Source organism: Hydra viridissima, unplaced genomic scaffold (genome assembly GCF_058129835.1).
Source record: "Hydra viridissima isolate aposymbiotic clone 2 unplaced genomic scaffold, HvirCarnegie_v1 scaffold_1, whole genome shotgun sequence".
In the NCBI taxonomy this organism is placed as follows: Eukaryota; Metazoa; Cnidaria; class Hydrozoa; order Anthoathecata; family Hydridae; genus Hydra; species Hydra viridissima.
The window spans coordinates 13,868,168-13,889,439 of NW_028324300.1; the positions used below are offsets into that span (position 1 = coordinate 13,868,168).

General features: G+C 28.5%; 3 protein-coding genes, 1 long non-coding RNA gene and 2 pseudogenes across 8 annotated transcripts in view; 3 read left to right on the plus strand and 3 right to left on the minus strand.

Annotated features, from left to right (window-relative positions):
- Window positions 1-134: 134 nt before the first annotated feature.
- Window positions 135-8,950, minus strand: LOC145187429 (cyclin-dependent kinase 7-like). Of its 4 annotated transcripts, XM_090089291.1 has the most exons (13): window positions 8,675-8,950; window positions 8,496-8,580; window positions 8,353-8,415; window positions 7,971-8,004; window positions 7,811-7,878; window positions 6,009-6,077; window positions 5,475-5,585; window positions 3,345-3,463; window positions 3,080-3,179; window positions 2,771-2,857; window positions 2,372-2,521; window positions 1,786-1,930; window positions 135-1,677 (listed from the first exon to the last, which is right to left on the minus strand). In XM_090089291.1, exons 2-13 carry the CDS (start codon window positions 8,556-8,558, stop codon window positions 1,649-1,651), a joined length of 1,038 nt encoding a protein of 345 aa, XP_089945417.1. In that variant the 5' UTR covers window positions 8,559-8,580; window positions 8,675-8,950; the 3' UTR covers window positions 135-1,648. The 4 variants fall into 4 exon arrangements, with proteins under 4 accessions (XP_089945417.1, XP_089945424.1, XP_089945427.1 ...); XM_090089298.1 differs by lacking the exon at window positions 8,675-8,950 and having other exon boundaries at window positions 8,496-8,637; XM_090089301.1 differs by lacking the exons at window positions 8,353-8,415; window positions 8,496-8,580; window positions 8,675-8,950 and having other exon boundaries at window positions 7,803-7,878; window positions 7,971-7,987.
- Window positions 8,951-9,126: 176 nt separating this feature from the next.
- On the plus strand, window positions 9,127-9,784 carry LOC149893456 (uncharacterized; annotated as a pseudogene).
- A 1-nt stretch (window position 9,785) lies between these two features.
- On the plus strand, window positions 9,786-15,154 carry LOC149893457 (uncharacterized; annotated as a pseudogene).
- Window positions 15,155-16,301: 1,147 nt separating this feature from the next.
- Window positions 16,302-17,188, plus strand: LOC149893458 (uncharacterized). Its single transcript, XR_016450553.1, has 2 exons — window positions 16,302-16,991; window positions 17,089-17,188. It is a non-coding gene; the product is annotated as an uncharacterized LOC149893458 (long non-coding RNA).
- LOC149893459 (uncharacterized) lies at window positions 16,976-20,512 on the minus strand. 2 transcript variants are annotated; one of them, XM_090081189.1, is made up of 7 exons: window positions 19,706-20,512; window positions 19,409-19,497; window positions 19,286-19,336; window positions 19,037-19,106; window positions 17,941-18,696; window positions 17,755-17,853; window positions 16,980-17,249 (listed from the first exon to the last, which is right to left on the minus strand). In XM_090081189.1, exons 1-7 carry the CDS (start codon window positions 19,881-19,883, stop codon window positions 17,206-17,208), a joined length of 1,287 nt encoding a protein of 428 aa, XP_089937315.1. In that variant the 5' UTR covers window positions 19,884-20,512; the 3' UTR covers window positions 16,980-17,205. The 2 variants fall into 2 exon arrangements, with proteins under 2 accessions (XP_089937309.1, XP_089937315.1); XM_090081183.1 differs by having other exon boundaries at window positions 16,976-17,249; window positions 17,755-18,696; window positions 19,706-20,465.
- A 31-nt stretch (window positions 20,513-20,543) lies between these two features.
- Window positions 20,544-21,272, minus strand: part of LOC149893460 (uncharacterized) — a 4,161-nt gene continuing 3,432 nt past the window's right edge. The window contains exon 2 of the mRNA XM_090081173.1: window positions 20,544-21,272. This exon is cut by the window's right edge and continues 1,847 nt beyond it. Within this exon, the coding sequence (XP_089937299.1) occupies window positions 20,882-21,272 (391 nt within the window). The 3' untranslated portion in view covers window positions 20,544-20,881.

Consider the following 21,272-nt stretch of genomic DNA (forward strand, 5'->3'; position numbering starts at 1 on the left):
ACTTTCTATTAAGTTTCGTCGAAAAGATTTTTTAGCCTATGGCATGGATTTAATATTTCCAACTTTTAACTCTTGTTTTAAATATAAAACTTCAAATTTTGTTAATAGCTATAAAAAAACAAAAAACCACTCTGACAAAATCATAATTTTTTAATAGTCAAAGTTTGGCAATAAATTTCATATAAAACACAATTTTGATGTCAATTTTACAATATTTGAATCCAATTAATCTTTAAATTGGTTGTTAATTTAAAAACAAACGTTTTTAAATTAACAAGCAATTTAAAGATTTAATTTTTTTTAATGAAAATTTTGTCCCTTTGTTTTCAACTTCAGGCGGCGGGAGGCAAAAATTTCGCTTCCAGTTTAGCGGCTGCAGCCAACTGGGAGGTCGAAGCCACTGGAGGCGGCCACCAAATCAACTTACTTCCGAAATATCTTCTGACGGCGGCCGCCAGTGGCTTCCGTCTCCCGATTGGCGGCGGCCTTCAAAACATTCTGTCTCCAAAAATAAGTTCTAACGGCGGCCTCCAATTGGGAGGCGGAAGCATCTGGAGGTGGAAGCCAGAACATTCTGCAGGCAAAAAAAGCTTTGGGAAGCGGCTGCCAATAGCTGCGGAAGAAACGCGGAGGCGAGAAGATTTTTGCCGTTTATCATCTCTGGAACTAAGCATCTGAGTCTCGTATGTATGATACTATTGTAAGGATACCAACATCGACGTATCGTTGATGTTTATGATCTTTCTTGGCTTGGTAACATTTTCTGTAAGCGGTACTTTGAAATTGGTATTGTTATGGTAGTATCGTACATACAAAACTTCAGAGACTCTGATGCTTACTGATGTTTACAGGAAAAGTTACCGAGCTGAGAAAGATCTCGTCGAAAAACATTTGTGGTTCAATTGCTAATGATAACCATACTAATAGCGGTTTTTTCTATATTAAAACTAATTTTCTTACATGATTTATGCATAATTCTAATAGTGACTTCTGATACATGTTTATGTTTACGTGTTTGTAAATATGTTGAAGATTTAAAGCGTGCAATATGCTGATTAGGTACTAAAAGTATTTAGTTTAACCTATGTTCCATGAATCACCATATGCTGATTAAGTAAAATTTATTTATTACATATATAGTATAAACAATAATTGTTCAATTTTGAAAACTTATATTGGATTGTGTACCGATATTGACTAAAATAGTTAAAATACCACGGTATTTGACCTACTCACTCTACACGATCTGTATATTCTCCTATGTTTTTGGTAAAAATATTTATATTTGTTGCAACATTGTACACAATATTGCATTAAATACAATAACTTAATAAGTAAATTTTTAAATAAATTGTTAACTTCTTACATAAATAGAAATAAAGAAAAATAATGAATATTCTAAAAAAAGAAAGCAACATTTTTTTTTTTGAAAAGTAAAAACTACTTTTATAAAATACTTAGAATTAAAAAGAAACATAACAAAAACACTAGAAACATAACAAAAAAATTAAACTATTTTCTATTGCTTTAGAGTCAACTTCTTATCTTGCCTTTTTAATAATGGAATAGTTGACAATCTTCGCATTTTTTAACTTTTCACTATATCATCTGGTTGTTAACCAAAATTTCTTCAAACAACAAGCATGGTTCAGAATATCAACTTTTTTGCAGTAATATCTGGGGAAAAAAAAAAATTAACTGGAAAAAAACAACAAATTAACTTTAATTCACACAAGGAATGAAAATATAAATGAGAGAGCAAAAAATTGTTATGAAAATACTAACCTTGACCTGAAGAATCCTCCATTTTTCTTTTAAGAGAAATACTAATTGATTTGACCTCTTCATCTTCAGCTTTTTTACTTGGCTGAGGAAGCAAATTGCATGGTGTTGGTGCAGGACGATTAGAAAAATATTCATGTTTCAGAGCCTAAAAAATACATTGTTTTATTGCCTCTGTAACAAACTGGCTCTGATAAAATTTATAAAACTTACTGGAAAAATTAAGACTCCATAAAAAAAACATGACCTTAAAAAATTCCAAAAAAAAAAAAAAAATTATAAAAACTTAAAAATTAAGACTCCGTCAAAAAACTTTACCTTTTACTGGTACAATGAACCAGTAAAAAATCAAGTTTTTTTATTTCTAATTTTATTACTTTTAATCTTAGAGAAAATGTTAAGCATAGTTAAGCAATTTAAACATAATTAAGCAACTTAAAAATAATTAAGCTCCACCACCACCAACACATTAATATCCTCAGCCTTGAGATATACTTTATACCATAACTTTATGATGCCATTAATTGAGTTTACGATGCCATTAATTGAGAGAATTATTAAAAATCATAAGTAACTAGCCAATTATTACCTGAGTTGCAGTTATTCTTTTAAGTGGATTGTAAAGAAATAATTGATTGAGCAAATCCAAAAGATCATCACCAGCTGCAGAAAATATTTCGTGTAAAGGTATTCGTGGAAACTTTTTAAATTCAACAAAATCGGATAACTCTCTTAATTCCTAAAAATTTAGATAAATTCTAAAAAAAAGTCTTTAGCCTAATTAAGACTTGTTTTAATTTTTATAAAATTAATCTTTACTTATACTTACAAAAAAAAAAAATTTTTAGAAAATCTTTTTTTATTTTTCTCTTGTTATCTTTTTGAAAAGTTATGTAAATAATATAGCAATTATAAAATAAAACAAAACAAACAAAACAATTTTATTGTGTCAACAAAGTAATGAAAATAAAATTCTGAACTAACTCACTGGCCACTCAGCAGTTGTTGGTGTTCCAAGAGTTTCAAAGATTTTAGACAACTGGCTTAAATCTGACTCTCCTGGTAAGAAAGGGACCTGGTAGCAGGTAACATAAACAGAACAAAACTAAAGGTTTGACACAGTTTTAAACACCAAAAGAATGAAAAAAACACCTTAATAACTAAAGCTAAAAGATTATTGTGAAAATACAATTTATATACAGTTATAATTGCAATAATGTTAATAAAAGAAATCTAAAAAACACCACAAGTTTTTTCATCATATTTGAATTTGATGCAATTATTAAAAACATCTTACTCTCAGCAATAACTCTGCCAGAACACAACCCACAGCCCACATATCAATTCCTGTTCCATAGTTTTTTGCACCAAATAAAAGCTCTGGACATCTATACCATCTGAAATTAAAAAGTTGCTTTTTGCGCCTCTATTCACTTCATTTAAATGAAAGATAAAGCTATGATTCTTATGGTAATAAGTAAATAGTTGTGTTACTAGACTATATTGTGCAACTAGACTGTGTTACTAGATTATTGTTAGAAAAGATCAAGAACAAAACTTACGGTGTTACCACTTGATTTGTGTACACACGATTTGGAGAACCAAATGTCTTTGCCAAACCAAAATCACCAATTTTTAAAACACCTTTTAAGTCCAGTAGCAGGTTGTTTGGCTTCATATCCTGAAGGATGATTTATAGTTTAAAATGCTGTAGCCTTAGAATCAGGCAAAGTTACTTTGTGTAATTCTATGTTCAACATCAAATAACACTTTTAAACCTTTTGAAATAAAGTTAATACCATAAAATTAATTGAAAAAAAGACTTCAAAATATTTTGTATGTGATACTTTCAAATACTACATACATACATACATACATACATACATACATACATACATACATACATACATACATACATACATACATACATACATACATACATACATATATATATATATATATATATATATATATATATATACATAAATATATATATATATATATATATATATATATATATATATATATATATATATATATATATATATATATATATATATATATATATATATATATATATATATATAAATATATATATACACACTGCCAAGCAAAAGTTTCTGGTCACTTAAAGTTTTAATAGTGTAATAATTTTTAATACCTGTTTTAATATGCTTGAACATACTTAACAAAAAGTTTGTAAATAAAATTCAACTGTTCTTTTGAATCAAAGCATAATTTCGTTGAAATTAATATAAAATATTGGATTAATAAATTTAGTAAATAGTTTATATAGCTGAATAAAGTTTGATATATTTTTTTAATTTCTAGTTTATAAAAGTGCGTTTTGATTATATTTAGACTAAAATTTTAGAAAATAATATAAAATGTCAAAGAAATGTAATTTATCACTAGAAACGTGTTCTTCAATTGTTGCTCTGGTAAAAGATGATCGTTCTACTAGATATATTCAGAAATTGTTGAAAATACCGCAATCAACTGTGAGTGATACTATTCGTTGGTTTAAATGTACTGGTACAAATAAAGATAGGAAAAGAACTGGACACCCCTGCAAAACATCAAAGGCTAAAGACAAGTCGATTATACTCTCATGTAAACGAAATAGACATTTAACAGCCCAAGAAATAACATCTAACTTCATTGCTGCTCATAATAAAACTATTTCAGAAAGAACTGTAAGATGTTGCTTGAAAACTGTTGGCTTAAATGATAGAGTAGCTGTTCGAAAATCTCTTCTAAAACAAATAAATCGGAAAAAGAGACTTCAATGAGCCCTTCAATGAGACTGGCAAAATGTATTGTGGATGGACAAATCCAAACTTCTTGTTTTTGGAACAAAGCGATGGATCTATGTGAGACGAACAGCTACTGAAAAATTTCATCCAAAGTGTATACAGCCTACTGTCAAACATGGTGGAGGTTTGGTAATGGTGTAAGGCTGTTTTGCTTTTAATTAGGTTGGTAATCTCGTGAAAATAAATGGAATTCTTGATAAAAACATATATCATAAGATGTTATGTAGACATGCCGTGCCTTGTGGAAAGTGTCTACTTGGCCATGGGTTCACCATGCAACAGGATAATGACCCAAAACACACAGCTAAATACTGTACAAACTATTTGCAAAAAAAAGAAGCTCGCGGAGAACTCAAAATTATAACATGGCCCCCACAATCCCCTGATCTCAACCCAATGGAGTTACTATGAGAACAACTGGATCGTGAGTTAAGAAAAGAGTGTCCTACATCAACAACTTATTTGAGGTCAATTTTGCAATGAGTGCGGAAAAATATTTCTTCAATTTATTTGGATAATTTAATCAAAGGTATGCCAAAACTTGTTTGTGCAGTAAGGAAGGCAAAGGATGAATTTTTTGACGAAAAAAAAAAGAAACTTTTGTTCGTGTTATATTGCAAAAACTTGTTTATTTATATCATAGCTTTAAACACGTTGATTAGTTTGTAATTATTTGTAATGATATTTGGTAAACTGTAATTAGTTAACTTGTTTTTTATACCATTTTTACAAAAAACAGAGTGACCGAAAACTTTTATCGGGCAGTGTGTATATATATATATATATATATATATATATATATATATATATATATATATATATATATATATATATATATATAAACTATTTTAAAAGTAAATAAAAATAGCACCTTACCCTATGTAATATCCAATTTGAGTGCAAATATTCTAAACCTTGAATTGTCATCAGTATAAAACTCTTAATATGAGGTGGACTTAAAATGAGTGAAGTGTCTTTAATTATCAGCTTGAAAAAAAGATTAAGTAAAAAATTTAAATCTGTAAAGTTAAGATCCTCAATTTTATTTCCATTAAAATTATTAATTTTTAGTAAAGAATATCACTTAAGGATTGAGAATAAATTAAAAAACACCACACAAATAAACATTTATTTTTAAAAATTTAAAGGGAGAATGATGGAGAACATAGCAAATAAAATAGATATTTGGGAACTAAGTCAATAGAGATGGCAAAATTGCAAAAATAAAAAAAAAAAGGCAAACCAAATTGTTAAGACCATGTAAAGCCTGAAGAAACATGCTGCTCAATGCATGAGAAACATGAGAAAACATGAAGGATGAGAAACTTCTGATAAAAAGTTGCTTTTATGGGTCTTACTAATACTAATTTGAAATAAGTTTTTATGAAACTATGAGTTAATAAATAATACCTCTAAATCTGTTTCCATAAAGTCAAACACCAAACTTATACTTGATTTATGACCAAACACATCAAGCAACTGAAAACCCAATTAAAACAAAATTTTTGATAATGTTGATGCTGAATTTGTACATATATATATATATATATATATATATATATATATATATATATATATATATATATATATATATATATATATATATATATATATATATATATATATATATATATATATATATATATACAGTACTGTGAATAAGTTTTAGCCCACCATAAGTTTAAAATTATTTTTGATCTCCTGGGAATTGATTCATATAAATTTGTAATAAAATTTTGTGGAATATTGTCCCACTCTTTTTTTAATATTCAAAAACATTCTTCGACATTTTTGGGGTCATATTCAGCCTTTTTTTTATCCAAATAATTCCAAACATGCTCAATAATGTTCAAATCTGGACTTTAAGGAGGCCAGTTCATTACTTCGAGAACTCCCTCCTCACACATGTCCTGTAAATATTTTTTGGCCACTCGGGAACAATGTTTGGGATCATTGTCTTGCTGTAGAATGAAATTATTACCAATTAGTCTCATTCCAGATGGTATTGCATGATGTCTGAAAATTTCTTTATACTGTTCTCCTGTCAGTTTGCCACCAATTCTGATTTAATCACCTACTCCAGATGATGAAATACAACCCTAAACTAAAACAGAACCTCCCCCATGCTTGATTATTGGATGTAGACAATCAGGGCGATAAACCTCTCCTACCCTTCTTCTTACATACTGTTGTCTTCTGCTTCCGAACAATTCAAAATTTGATTCATTTGTGTATAGTACACGGTTTAACATTCCTTGAATCTTATTATTATGCTGTTTTGCATATTTAAGTCTTTTTTCTTTATTGCCACGACACAGTAAAGGCTTTCGAACTGCAACACACCCTCTTAACCCAGCTTTTAGCTAATGTCGTTGAATGCAAGATGAGGAAAAATTTGTCCCAGTTGCAGCCTGAATGTCTTGGGCTAGTTCACTGGAGGTTTTTTTCCAATTTTGCAGAGACACATTTTTAAAATACTTTATGTCATGTTTTGTAAGCTTTGGAGGTCTTCCACTTCAAATTTTATCCTCAAGAGATCCCATGTTTTAAAATTTTTTTATAATTTCTCTAATTGCTGTCCTTGAATATTTTGTTTTTTGGACAATTTGTCATTGAGAATAACCTTCTTCATGAAGCACGATAATTTTTTTACGTTCCAGTAGTGGAATTTTACCCATTTTATTACTAAATAACAATAAAAATAATAATACAAAAAAAAAAAAAAAAAAAAAAAAAAAACGTAAATTAAAAGAAGTTTTGCTCTTAAAAAAACAAAAAATAATATTAAGCACACAGTATCTATGAAATATCTTTGTAAACTGTACTATTATCTAATATGAAGCCTTCACAGCAATAAATAAACAAAAATGCAAGAGCAAACTAAAAACAAATGAGCTGATATGAATTGGGTTTAGATCAGCATACAATAAAAATAGATATCTAAATACAAAAATCTATGTAAAATTTTGATAAATATTGCTTTTGTTTGTTAAAATAGTGTTTAGTATTATTTGAAGTTAGACATTATTTTAGATAAAAAAAAATTTGGAAGCTATTATTCAAAATCTGTTAAAAAAACACGATTTTAATAAGTGGGCTAAAATTTATTCACAGTACTGTATATATATATAATTGTGATGATGATAATAGAAATAACATAAAAATCATTTATATCATTAAAAAATAAATAAAAGCAATATATACATAATTACTCTTATTATGTTAGGGTGATGAAGTTCCTGCAATAGTTTAATTTCACGTAGTGCTGTTCTGTTGATACCTGAAAGAAAAAATGATAAAGAAAATTTGAACCCAATTTTTACTAAACAAAATGGTATATAAATCATTAAGAACTTATTTTAAACAAAATACCATCCTTGGCTTCAGAACGGTGGCCCAATTTTATCTAATAGAATCAATAAAAATAACTAAAATAAAATGATGCAGAGTGACATCAAAACCAAAAAAGAAAAATATCATACATACATACATACATACATACATACATACATACATACATACATACATACATACATACATACATACATACATACATACATACATACATACAAACATACATACATGCATACATGCATACATACATACATACATACATACATACATACATACATACATACATACATACATACATACATACATACATACATACATACATACATACATACATACATACATACATACATACATACATGCATACATACATACATACATATAGAAATAATTATTGTATGACCTTTTTAACGGCTACAATACAATTTTCTTTTTCTGTATCTTCAGCTTTGTACACAGTAGCAAACTAAAAATTGTTATTTAACAAAATAGCAATGTTTTATTTGTCAAAATAATCAAAATTACAATACAAAAACTTTTACTTACAGCTCCTTCCCCTAAGAAAGAAACCTTTTTGTAACGCTTTGAGCGGTCTTTTAATTCCAGCATCTTGTGTTCTTATGTTTTATTTCTTTATATAAACACCAATATAAAAATTAATGAGCCTAAGAGGAAATTAAAACATATCAAATTTTATAGCATAATCAAAAAAATGCTAAACTGACCAGGATTTCACATAAGTATCATCTGTCCAGCTAATGACTTCATTGCAGCTTTAATAACAATTTAATAACACGCATATTTCGTTATGGTTATCTAACTCATGGAATAATTGGATACATATATAGAAAAATCGTTTAGCTCCTATTTTATGGGTGTGTTTTTTTTTATATAAAGTCTATAATTACATATTTTCTGGAATTATTTTAGGCAGCAAGAAATTAATGAGGAAGATGTTTAGTTAAGGACAAAGTCGTGTAATTATTTGAGACTTTGTTTATAAATCTCGGTTGACGTAGTTTTCACATTCGATCAGAACATGGTCTTCTTTAACAGGCCGCGACAGCTCATTTTCCGTAAAAATAGCGAAGGCCGACTTTTTTACGTAGAAGTATAGTTTCAATGAGGATTTTGGTTGTTTGATTTAAACTATTATAGTTGAACTTGTAAAATACCTAATAAATGCTGCGTCTATGGTTGCTCCTCAAATTGCTAATCAAAAATAAAATATAATTTTTATATCTCAATGTATAGATTTCCCTTTAAATCCGAGGATCGCGAGTGATGGGTTAAAAAACTTCCAAATGCAAACTTTGTGTTTACAGATTATAAGCGAATTTGTGCTCAGCACTAGCCTAAAGATGCAGAATTAAAAAAGTCAAAGGTGATAGTTTTGTTCCAGTGCATCCTCCATCAGTCTTTAAAGGTATACCAGTGTCTTGTATTCCAAAAATGTCTAGAAAACGAGATGTCACTGGGTTAATGTGCTCTGAAAGAAATAGTTTACCTGATGAGTTCAAAAACTGAAACAAAAACAAAAAAATTAACGCTATTCAATTTAATTCAATTGTAAAAAATTTGAAGTCAATGATAAATAACTGTGAAGAAAAATTTTATTTTGTTGAAAAAGAAAAAAATATATCTTTAATGTCATATAAACATTGTGGACCAGTACCTAAGTTTTCAATATATATAACTTTAGAAGATTCTGGAGACATTTATTTTCTTTTTTAAACAAAGGAATTATTAAATATTATTCTCAACTGGAGAATGCTGTAAGTTATGCTATTAACAATGAAACAGATTCTAAGCGAGCAAGTTATATGAGGCATCAAGTCACCAAAACCAATTGAAAGATAAAATTATGGATCAGTTCTCAAAGTTTTTTGTGATGAAATAGTTGCAGCATTACGTGTATAAATTCCTGAAGTTAAAGATACTGCACTTTTTATTGAAACAGTTCTCAAGTGATGGCTTATTGTCAACAGTAAAGTAAAAGGTCTAGATATTAGATTAAATGATATTCGAAGAAAGCCTATTACTTCAGTCAATAATTGGCAAATAGACTTCTTAGAGAACTATATTTCTTATTTTGCTGAAAATTTGAAATGCGTAAATTCAAAATTAAGAGAGAAAAAGTTAACAATGGATACTGCAAGTGCTTTGCAAAAAACTTCTAAAAGATTAGCAAGCTGCAGGCGCGGGTTTAGCCAAGAAATGTTAACGCTTCTAGGTATAGAGAGGGGCGGGGGTGGGAGCCTAACTTGGCCTAAAGTTACGCTACCGAACGATGAAAAAAAACCTCTAGTTAAATGAACTTAACAACTTTTTGGACTCTCGTTTGCCGAATAAACGGGCCAAGTTAGGCGCAAAAAAGTTTTGCCTAACTTGACCTGAAGTTACGTTACCGGAGAATAAAAATAAAATAATTTAATAAGAATTTATACGATTTCGAAATCTCGTCAGCCAAGTAAACAGGCCAGGTTAGGCGCACCTAATATGGTCCGAAATTACGCTACCGATAACAAAATTAGAGTCCACTTTACAAATATTTCTTAAATTCGGAAGCCGGTAAAAAACGAGCAAGATAGGGAATTTATACTTGTAAAAATTCCTTAGATATCGCTAATTTACACCCAAAAAATCACAAAATAAAATTGAAGGATGTATGTTTTTAAAATTAGAAAGTTTTTTTAATTAAAAAGTGTTTACCAAAAAAGATGTTAGTCGACACGCCAAATAAGCCTAACCCTAAACCCGCCCCAGAGCTGTGCCAAGTATTTGTTGAATTGCGGTGTATCTTATGTATTGCTAGGACACATGCAATCAGATGCACTAGAAAAACAGTTTAGGAAATATCAGCAAGGCACAGTGGAAAATTGTAGAGCACCAGCATATCATAAATGTTTTTTACTAATGTCGCTACTGTCATTATATTTCAATTTTATTTAATAGTTTAATGGTCAATCATTACTATAATGCAGGAATTTCACATAATTTTATGTAAAAATAAAAGATTTGAAGCCCTATTGTTTATTACTTTTGCGGATGTTCATTTCAAACCTGTTCGCTTCATCACTTTAAAAGTTAATTTTCTAAAAAACTTTCTAGGAATAAGTATAAAGTATTATACATTTTTGAAAAGCTCATGTTATGGAGATTTTAAGAAAATTATACATTTTTACTTATATGGTTCAGTTTAGGAGTAATTATTTGAACAATAAAATAAATGAAAAAAAATAATATTCTTCAAGTTCACTGAGACTTTTGGTAGTTACCCACGCTTCCCCACGCTTTACATTTAATGAAGTATTGTAGCCAAGGTGTTTATTAAAAACATGTATAAGAATGAGTTGCAGAAACGTGCGGTTTGAGTGATAAAAGTAAAAAAACAGAAAACCGCTTTTTATCGTGGTTTTAAATTTTGTTCATTTGTAACAATAGCTTGGTATATGTTTTTTAATTTATTATCAATTTTTTATTGATACCATGGCATTCTTTTATTTTTGCACTCATTTTGTGGTGAATGTACACTGCCAATATATAAAGTGTTGAAACATTTATATCAGTATAACAAATTCACAGTGGAAATTAAACCGACTCGTTTGACTATTGAATATTACTTAAGTTACTTTTGTGACTTGTTAAAATGACAACTTTTAAGTGTTTGAAATGTAAATTATTGCTTTCCTATATTGATGGAGGAAAGACAGTTGAGGCACTGTCAACAATTTTAAATGAAAATTATCAACTTTCTGAGGACAACTTGTGTTTCATCATTGGTGATATTTAAAGGCACATTATTCCGTCTTTTAATAAACGATGGATTCTGGCGTCACGGAAAAAGGAAGCTTTTTTATCTAAGAACAGTGATTGGTTGGATATTGTGTATCTTTACCTAACTCAGAAGAGGCAATTACCGACTCCACGCCATCTACTTCTTTTGAAAAACGCGGAAGGCCGTGCGTGTCTTATGGATATTCATCAGAATCCAGCAAAAAAAGAAAAAATTCCATGTTACTTAAGGTGGTACATCCCCATTAATTTTGAAATTTTTTAGAAAAAATCAATTTTTTGAAAATTGGTTTTTTAATTTCAAAATTTTTCATAGAACGATATTATTAATTTTTTTTTTAATAAATAAATAAGGAAGTGTGTATAATTATGTGTTTTTTGGCCATAGTAAATTGAGAAGTCCGTAGCAACGCCATAGCAACGCATTTTAAAAACAAAAAATGTAAACTACTTACTAATCATATGATTTAATACGAAAAGGACCCACAATATAATAGTGGAGGTTTTTAATTGGGCTCGTGCTTCTTTTCCTAATATAACGAACTTTTATTTTGTTTTTTGTGTTTTTCTCAAAATGTCATGTTTACCAAATACCTAAATTTTAAAACGCAATATTTTCTGTTTGGGACCATATGCTGACTTGAAATTTTCAGGGTGTTTTTGTTATTAATTGACTTAGGTAATGAACCAAAACTACAAATAAATATGATGTATAAGTATGTTTAAAATCTTTTTTTCTTGCTTTTTTTGTTAACAATTTTTTTAAATATATAGAAAATTATTTTTAAAATGTTTTATGCATCTTTAATGCATGATTTTGGTTCATAACCTCTTCGTACCTTTTAGGAACATAGTGTGAAAATTTCAGAGTTAAAAGATATATAGAACTGGAGATATCTTGTTTTAAATTACACCCATATTTTGGCAATTCGTATGGAATAAGTGAGGCAAAAGTTGAGCAATCGAGATTTCTTATTTAAAAAAAAAAATCAGCATACTTGTTTTAACTTGTGTATTGTAGTTTTAATTTTGTATTGATTATTTTAAGGAAATTTTTTAGAATGGGGGTGTACCACCTTAAGGAATATGGATTCGAGCATATCTTTAATACATATCTTCAGGCGTTGCATTCAATAGGAGAAGAAGCAGAAGCAAAACTTGTTGAATCATTAAGGATTGCTGATAAAGACAAAAAAAATTAATATCGAGTTTTATGGAAAACGCAAGCCAGAAAAATATGCTAACTGATGAAGAAGCACTCAGCGTGTTTATTGATTTAGATGTAACAAAAGCACAATATTTGTACATGAGGAAGGTGACAAATGAACGAAACTGTTCCATATTTCCACCATATTGTAAAATTCAAGAAATTAAACAGACCTGCTATCCACCATCTTCTGCAATAGAAATTACGAACACACATCCGAAAATTCTGGAACTGCAAGATTTATTGGATCACACTGTAGCTAGAATTTTGACCATAGATTCCGTGTACAGTATTGAATTCAAGCATTTACTTTCATATACTAAATGGGGCTGTGATGGTTCCTCTGGCCAAAGCCAATACAAGTAGAAACTTCCAGAGGAATCTGAACTTATTTCTTATGCAAATTTGTTTACTAGTTTTTTGACGCCTATCAAACTAATTGATAAAGTAACTGGCGCAGTTGTTTGGCAAAATCCGGCACCTTCATATGTTCGTTTTTGTCGACCTATATGCATAGAATTCTGCAAAGAGACTTCCAAGAAAACTAAAGCCATTGTAGATGAAGTAAAAAGCCAAATAAATTCTTTGCGTGAAATGTGCAAGAACTTGATGAAGATACTCTGCAGCTTTTGAAAGTCAACGAACTGATTTCAGGAACTGAAAGTCCCTATGTAGTTATGATATAGTACCTTTAAGGTGGTACCAGGGTAAAAAACGGCTATTTTTGATAAAATTTTGAAAAATACCAAAATTAATGTTTTGAATTCTTAAATCTACCTATTTCAATATGCGTTTTGCAAAAAATCAAAAATCTTATTAATCTTAATCAAATTTGGCCTTTTTTTAAAGAGCAGTTTGGTTCTTACTTCATAACAACGACCTTAGAAACGCTTTTTTTCTCGCTAAATCTCAATTTTTCAGAAAAAATAACTTTTCATAGAAAATAGATAATGGGCTGAAATTTTGCAGGTTTAAAGATGAACATATTACGAATGTTGTCTATGAAGCAAATTTTTGTTATTTTTTATTTAAAACTCATTTTTATCATGCTTTGGTCCCAAACTTCCCTTATATTTATATCTTAAAGTTCGAATGTCAACCTGGTAAAATTAAAAATGTTTTAAAAGATTCTGTTTCATAGAAAACATTCTTAATACGTTAAAGAATTCATGTTCAACTTTTCAAGCAGTTTTGACTCTTTTTGAGTTAGTTATATTAGATGAAAGAATAAGCAGTTTTGGGGGTAACATAACACTAATTATGCGCATAATTAATGACGTCATCATTATTATGCGCATAATTAATGACGTCATCATCATTAAATTTTTTTTTTTTTTGGCTACTGATTTATATATTTTTTTTGTTCATTAATAGAAAAGAGCTAAAGTCTATTAATAGTTTTCAATTTCTTGTTAAAAAGTTACCTTTACCCTGGTACCACCTTAATATACCTATACATTATTTCATAAAAACAACTATTTAAAAATTGTTATTAAGAAACTGTTTTAAATATTTCAATAATTAGTAGGTAAGCACTTTAAGTATTTTTTGTCGTTTTGAATAATTTTAAGGTATTTTCATACATTTGTAAAGCATTGTGTTAAAGTGTAAATTAACAAACTGCCAATTTTGAAGTTTTTGATTTTTATTTATTTATTTTTAATATTGTATTACAAAAAATTCTTATAAAAAGTATTTCATTAGAAGCATCATATACTACTTTACATTTGTGCAAAATTTCAAATCTCTATTTTTAGTAACAAAAAAGTTATCGATTTTTGGTCCGAAACACACCTTTATTTTCCACTGTGCAAGGGTCAGGTGGCACATATTTGATAACTGTGCAAAATACTATTCAAAAATTAGAATCAACAAAACTGCAAAGTTGCTAGATGAGCAAGCAGATTTTACAATATTTCCTCCTGCTCACCACCACTGTGATAACTGTGAACTTGATGTGGAGTTTTATATGTCAATATGTGAAAATTGTGAGGTTCAGTTGCCAAATGAATGCAAACAAGGGCTTTTATATATTGCAGGTTTTATTGCTTACAAACTTCCAGAATTACATTCAATTTTAGAAGAAACAGACATCTTTGATATGTTTCAAAAATATGGAACTTTGATTAGTTCTTTGAACAAGGGAAGACTAAGAGAAGCTTCTGACAATTTAGTCTACTTTGTTATTATTTTTTTTTTTTAACATTTGAAGTGAAACTTGTGAATAAAGTTTTACCATTGCTGTGCAAGAGAGGATTAATTGATATTTTTATTAACTGCAATAGCAAACTTCAATTCCTTGTTCAAGGTGTTAAAGAAGTTTGCTACATTTTGGCGAACATTTTTTTAAACAATTATTGTAAAAAACACTCTTAAGATTTTGGGAAGGAATGTTTAATAAAACAAGCAAAACTTTCAACTTCAAAATAAAATACTTTGAGTTAAAAAAGTCAAAATAATTTAATAAAATAAAGTTAACATATTTGTTTGTTTTTATCAAAAAATTTATTATTTGTATTACAAGTGTTAATCAGTTAAAATAAACATATAGTTATAAAAATGAGACTTAGTTTTTTTTAGCTAAACTCTTTAAATTTTTATAAACGTATTTATAAATTTTTATAAACTTATTTATAAACGTAAAAAAAATTCCTACAATATTTGCTTCCGAAATTTAATCAAAATGTTTCGTCCTAATAAAGCTCTTTATTTGTTTTTGAAGTTTGTTTACAAAAGCAAGGATAAAAAATAATTTTAACCGTAAAAACAAGTCGGCTTGCGTTTCAAAAAAACTTTTGTAAGTTTTTGCGTAAGTATCGGTATTCACCAAACTGAAATGGTATTCATCAAACTTTTAGAAACTTGCTCAGCTCAATTTAAGCAGGAAAAGTTACATTTGAAAAGTTACGCTACATGAACTTTCGGTTTTCGTAACCTTAATTGAGCTGCGCAAGAGTTACGAAAGTTTGATGAATACGCACCCTGAACAGCTATCAAATCGAGCCATATTTGAAACGTATCATAACCGTCAATAAAAAATGGATCACATACGACAATCGGAAGTGTAAAAGTTCGTTAAAAAAGGCATGGTAAGCTGTCACAAGTGTTCGCAAAGTGAGGAGCAAAAAAATGCTATTTGAGCGGTGGGACTGAAAGAAAGTTGTCCGCCATGAGCTCATATAATTAAAAAAACTGCATCATGTAATTAAAAAATTTTTTTTTTTTTGCAATTGTCTACTATAGATTCAGCAGCGTTCTATTTCAGAACTTTACAGCAAAAAATAAACTCATTCATACGGCATAGAAACTTTGAGAAGAGATTTAAAACATACAAAAATGACCAGTCCCTTACAAAAAAACCCAGTGAACTTCCAGTGAAAAATTGTTCCAAAACCCAGCGAACTTCCAGTGATCTTTTCCAGCGAACTTCCAGTGATCTTGTTCCAAAACCCAGTGAACTTCCAGTGAACTTCCAGTGAACTTTTCTAGTGAACTTCCAGTGATCTTTAAAGATCACTGGAAGTTCACTAGAAAAGCTTTCATAGCTAATTAGCTATGAAAGTTAACTTTCATGTTTATATATAAAAATTGGAAGTTTAGCGAATTCGCTGGAATTTTATTTTTTAGGATATATTTTTTTTTAAAACTTTCATAAACATTTTAAATATTTAAAACCGTGAAGCGCGAAATAAGACAAATTAAGCATAGGAAAAAAAAAAGTTTAATATAACATTTATTTAAAAATATCGATATTTAGAATAAAAATACAATGTATAAGTAATAAACTACCTTAAGTATGAATACAAATTTTCATAAATCAATTTTTTTTCTATTTTAACCATTTAAACAAACAAAACAGAAAATCAGTTGTATTTTTATTTTTTTGTTTTGATAGAGATTTAAATCATAAAACATAATCTACAAAAAAATTTAATAAAGCATAATCATTTTGCATAAGCTTACACGAGCTTGTTTGAAAAACTTTGAAAAAAAATTGAATTAAAAAAATGTGTATCTCATTAGTCGAGAACCAAAAGGCTGTACGTACATTTTTTGTTTTCGAATAAATGCAATTTGTTTATTTTTCCTGATAATTTATCTAAACTTTTTTAAATTTTATTTATTAGTATATTTTAGTATATTTTGAGGCGAAAAAATCATGAGTTTAGCGGTGTGTTCGTTCTCCACAGACAAGTAATCAAAACAAAAAAAAGAAAAGAAAATCGTAAGTTCGTGAGTACGTTCGTATGTCTTTTAAATTGTGCTTGACGCATTCTTTTTTGTTTGGGACTTCGGAGCTAAAAAAAATTGATACAATATTTAAAGGACATATATAATAATTATATAAAAACATATATAAAATAAACAGTAAAATAGTAAGCAAACATAAAATAGTATAACAGGTATAAACATAATTAACTTTAAAAACCAAGGATAAATTATAAAAACAAAAACATATGTATATTTCAAAATCGATAATTACTTTAAAATAAAAAAATTTGATTGGTGACTCTGAAACATAAACCTGGCCTTACTATTAGAGATTATACGGTAATCAAAATAATTAATACTAAAAAAATATACTAAAACAATAATAATAATTACAAGATTAAAATAAAAAAATAAAAAATCAGACGAAAGTCACAAGCTAGTTGAAATTAAAAAATCCTATTATTTATTGTTTTTCTATAAAATAAAATTAAGACATAGTAGTCCTAACAAAATTTTGTTATTTATAAAAGATGAAAACTAGTGATATAATTATAATTAAATACGAAAAGTAATACAATTAAAATATAATACCTGCTTTAAAATAAGCTCTGCGCTCGTCATTAATTTTTTCACAGAGCGCAACACTGACATCATTTTTCGAAAAATTCGGAAACTTGGATATTGTAAGTTCTGTAAAAATTGCAGATAAGCAATTTCTCGTATTGAATTGATTCTGGAATTCCAGAGTATAAGTGTTAAAATTTAATAATTTTTTACCTGTTATTAAATGCAACACAGCTGGATCAAGGCCAACTTTTTTTGAAACAGAAAACTTTGAAGAGCCTTTTTTTCCTGATAGCGAAGCATTCACCAACTTATTTCTTTCATAAAAATGGCCTAATAACTGTTTGACCAGCTTTTTTCCTGTTGGTGCTGTTAAGACTCTATTAGGAATCATGTTTTCAGTGACTTCTTTGTCACTGCATATATAATCTGTTGGTTGTGTTGTATGGGAAACTAATGAATGTGCTGGTACTTGTTCTAATAGTTGTGAATGCATTGATAGTGGAAGTTGTGAATTTGTTAGCGATGTTGGTTGTGAATGCAACAATGGTGGTGGCATTTGTGGAACAGAATATAGTTGTGCTGGTAGTGAAAAAGGTGGAGAAGGCATTTGAAATGAATTTGAAGTCGATGGAATGTTTTCCGATTGAAGTCGATTGAAGTCAATTGAATTGAACAAATTTTCATGAAACGAATTATGATTGTTAAGAAAAAGTGAGGAATCAGGATGTTCATTAATGGAGTCATTAGTTGAAAAAGACTGGAATTGTTTGGGTTGGGATTGGGTTGAGAAAGGAGGAGTTGTTGGTAATGTTTGTGATAAAAGAGGTTGTATTTGTGAATTTGTTGGTTGTAAATATAATGGAGATGGTTTTGAATGGATTGTTGATGGTTGGGAAATCAACATTTTTGCTTTCTTTCTTGGCAACTCTTCGCTTAAGTCACCTTCTTCTGCTTTGCTAACAAGCCCTAAAAGTGAAATAAAATCCATACATTTAAAAGCATAGGGCATTATAAAACTGTGGGTATTTTAAACAGAGGATTTTATAAAACAGAAAAGTTGAGCATTTAAATTTACTGAATGGTCACAAGCAGTGAATGTCTAAAAGAAAAATGAAGTACACTAGAAATAGTCATAAAACAGCTGATAAAGTAAATCGCAAATGTTTAGCTATTATAATTCCATTTAAAATTTTTAAAACATTTTATAATAAAACTCTTATTATTGTAAAAAAAAGAAATAGAATTGCCAAAATTGATCTCAGCTATGCCAGTATTTTATTTGGAATACAAATGACTGTTTACTTACTTTCTATTTTTTTGTACAATGTTGTTAGCTTCTTAGCAAAATCTTCTTTTAATGCTATAGTATGAGTATTCTAGGTATTGTAAAAATATATGACACAAAACTATATTTTATGAATAAACAGGATAGGTCAATCAATTTTTGTTTATGCATAATGTCTGCTTTTCTAAAATTGTATGATTTTGATGAGGTTCCATTTTGGAAGAGTTACAGCCATCTTTATAAATGAAACTATTAGCAGAATAAACTTACCAACAATAACTCCATTTGCTGAACTGTTATATATTCAACTCTAACAGAACCCTTAAAAGTAAACAAAGTTTTATCCAGAGTTTGAACTGATCTTGTTCAAAGTAAATTTTATAATATATAAACCTCAATTTCATTTGTTATGTTTAGCAATTTCTTATCTTTTTTTTTCTTGAGAAGTGAGCCTTTTTTCAATAATGCTTCTTCTAAACTGTCTAAATATAATAATATAATTACTATTTCATAAATGTTAAATATATCTTTAAAAACAGATGTTTGTAATACATCAAACATAAAAGACTACTAACGATGTCATTATATGAAATATCTTAAATGCTGAAAACATACGCAATTGAAATAATTAACAACTTTAAATATAAAATTTCAAAAGAAACTTAAAATATTTTCAAATTTGAAGCTTACCAACCACACATATAACTTTACCCTTCTCAATGGGGCCTTCATCTCGATTAGTAAGTTTTGTGTATCTTATATCACCCTCTTTGTTATTTACAAGAAAAGCCCTGTTAAGTACAGATGTATCCCATTCAACAGAGACAGTTCCGTTGCGAGACCATTGTACAACAGCAAACTTAGACATTATGAATACTAAGACTTAAGTCAATTTAAAGATTACAAATAAATACATAATTTTGAAAAAATTTTGAAGTAAATTATAAGTTGCTATTAAATCTGATACCTCATTAGCAATGTATAGTTATAGATCTGTATTACATAAATTTATAGATGTATATTAATAAGACTTTAAGTATTTAAAAATTGTAACAACAAATAAGCAGTTAAATATATTGTAACCGAAATTGCAACGGTCTAGGGAGACAGTAGATTAAATGAAAATTATCCAATTTTAACCAGTACCATGCTTCTGAAATTTTTTTTTTGTTAATTCACCTCCCCAAGGCTGAGAAGGCCACTACAGATGAAGAGGCTACTTAATTGTGGTTATAACCCTCTCTCAACTCTATAACTCCAAAACACAAACCTTGATGAACAAGGCCGCTGCATGAAGAAACAAGTTGAGCGCGGTACTACCAGGGACATGGTGGGGATCGAACTTGGAACCTCTCGCTTATAAAGCGAGCGCTCTACCACAACACCACTACCGCTTAAAATAACAACACTCTAATTGTTGCTGTGTAGGAAAGTGAATAAAATGACCTAGGTAACCCTAAAAAAAAAACAGTAACCCAGTAGTTATAGAAAATGTAAATATTAACTTTATAAAATAAAAAAACAATTCTAAAGAAAAACAATATTTTTAAACCAGAAGTTTTTACAAAATTGACAAGCCAACATAAACTGTTGAAGGTTACATGTAATTTTTTATCACAAATATAAAATGCAACAGTTTAAAAAAAAAAAATAACAATTCACCAAAAAAAAATTACAGTTCACCAAAAAAAATTATAGTTAACAAAAAAAAATTGCAGTTTACCAAAAAAAGAACAGTTCACCAAAAAAAAATTATGTAAACAGCTCACAAAAAAAATTACAATGTTACAAACAAATCATCATGCAAAGATAAAAAGCAATAATAATACAAATAATAATATTATGCAAAGAATAATTATAGAAGAGTTAAAAAGGGCATAAATCAGGAATACTAACAACACAATCTTCAACCAAAAAAGCTTTTTGTATAATTTGCTCTGCAAAAATTATAGATAGACATTCTGCATAAGTATACATAAAAATATGCTTAGCTGCTTTCGGACTTGTTTTTAAAAATCTAACACAAGCAAAAACATTCATCTCAAAGATAAAGAAATATTCAATACTACAAAATGATCCACAAGTAAGTTTAACAAGTGAGTCACAATGACGAACATTCTTATGACGAATATGGTAAATGTTTTTGGCAATAGAAACTTTGTAATATTTTTGAATTTCAAAAATATGCTTACCTAAATAATGCTCAAAAAACAGTTTCTCACAATAAGGAATATTATAATTACAGCCTTTATCTAAG

Coding starts and splice junctions, on each gene's coding strand:
- LOC145187429 (XM_090089291.1), bottom strand. CDS start 8,558: ATGCTGGAATTAAAAGACCGCTCAAAGCGTTACAAAAAGGTTTCTTTC. Junction 3,464..5,474: donor CAAATTGGATATTACATAGG/GTAAGGTGCTAT, acceptor ATCATCCTTCAG/GATATGAAGCCAAACAACCT. Junction 1,931..2,371: donor AAAGAATAACTGCAACTCAG/GTAATAATTGGC, acceptor TGTATTTTTTAG/GCTCTGAAACATGAATATTT.
- LOC149893459 (XM_090081183.1), bottom strand. CDS start 19,883: ATGTCTAAGTTTGCTGTTGTACAATGGTCTCGCAACGGAACTGTCTCT. Junction 19,107..19,285: donor AGCAAATGGAGTTATTGTTG/GTAAGTTTATTC, acceptor TACAATACCTAG/AATACTCATACTATAGCATT. Junction 17,250..17,754: donor CAGAGCTTATTTTAAAGCAG/GTATTATATTTT, acceptor AATTTTTTTTAG/CTCCGAAGTCCCAAACAAAA.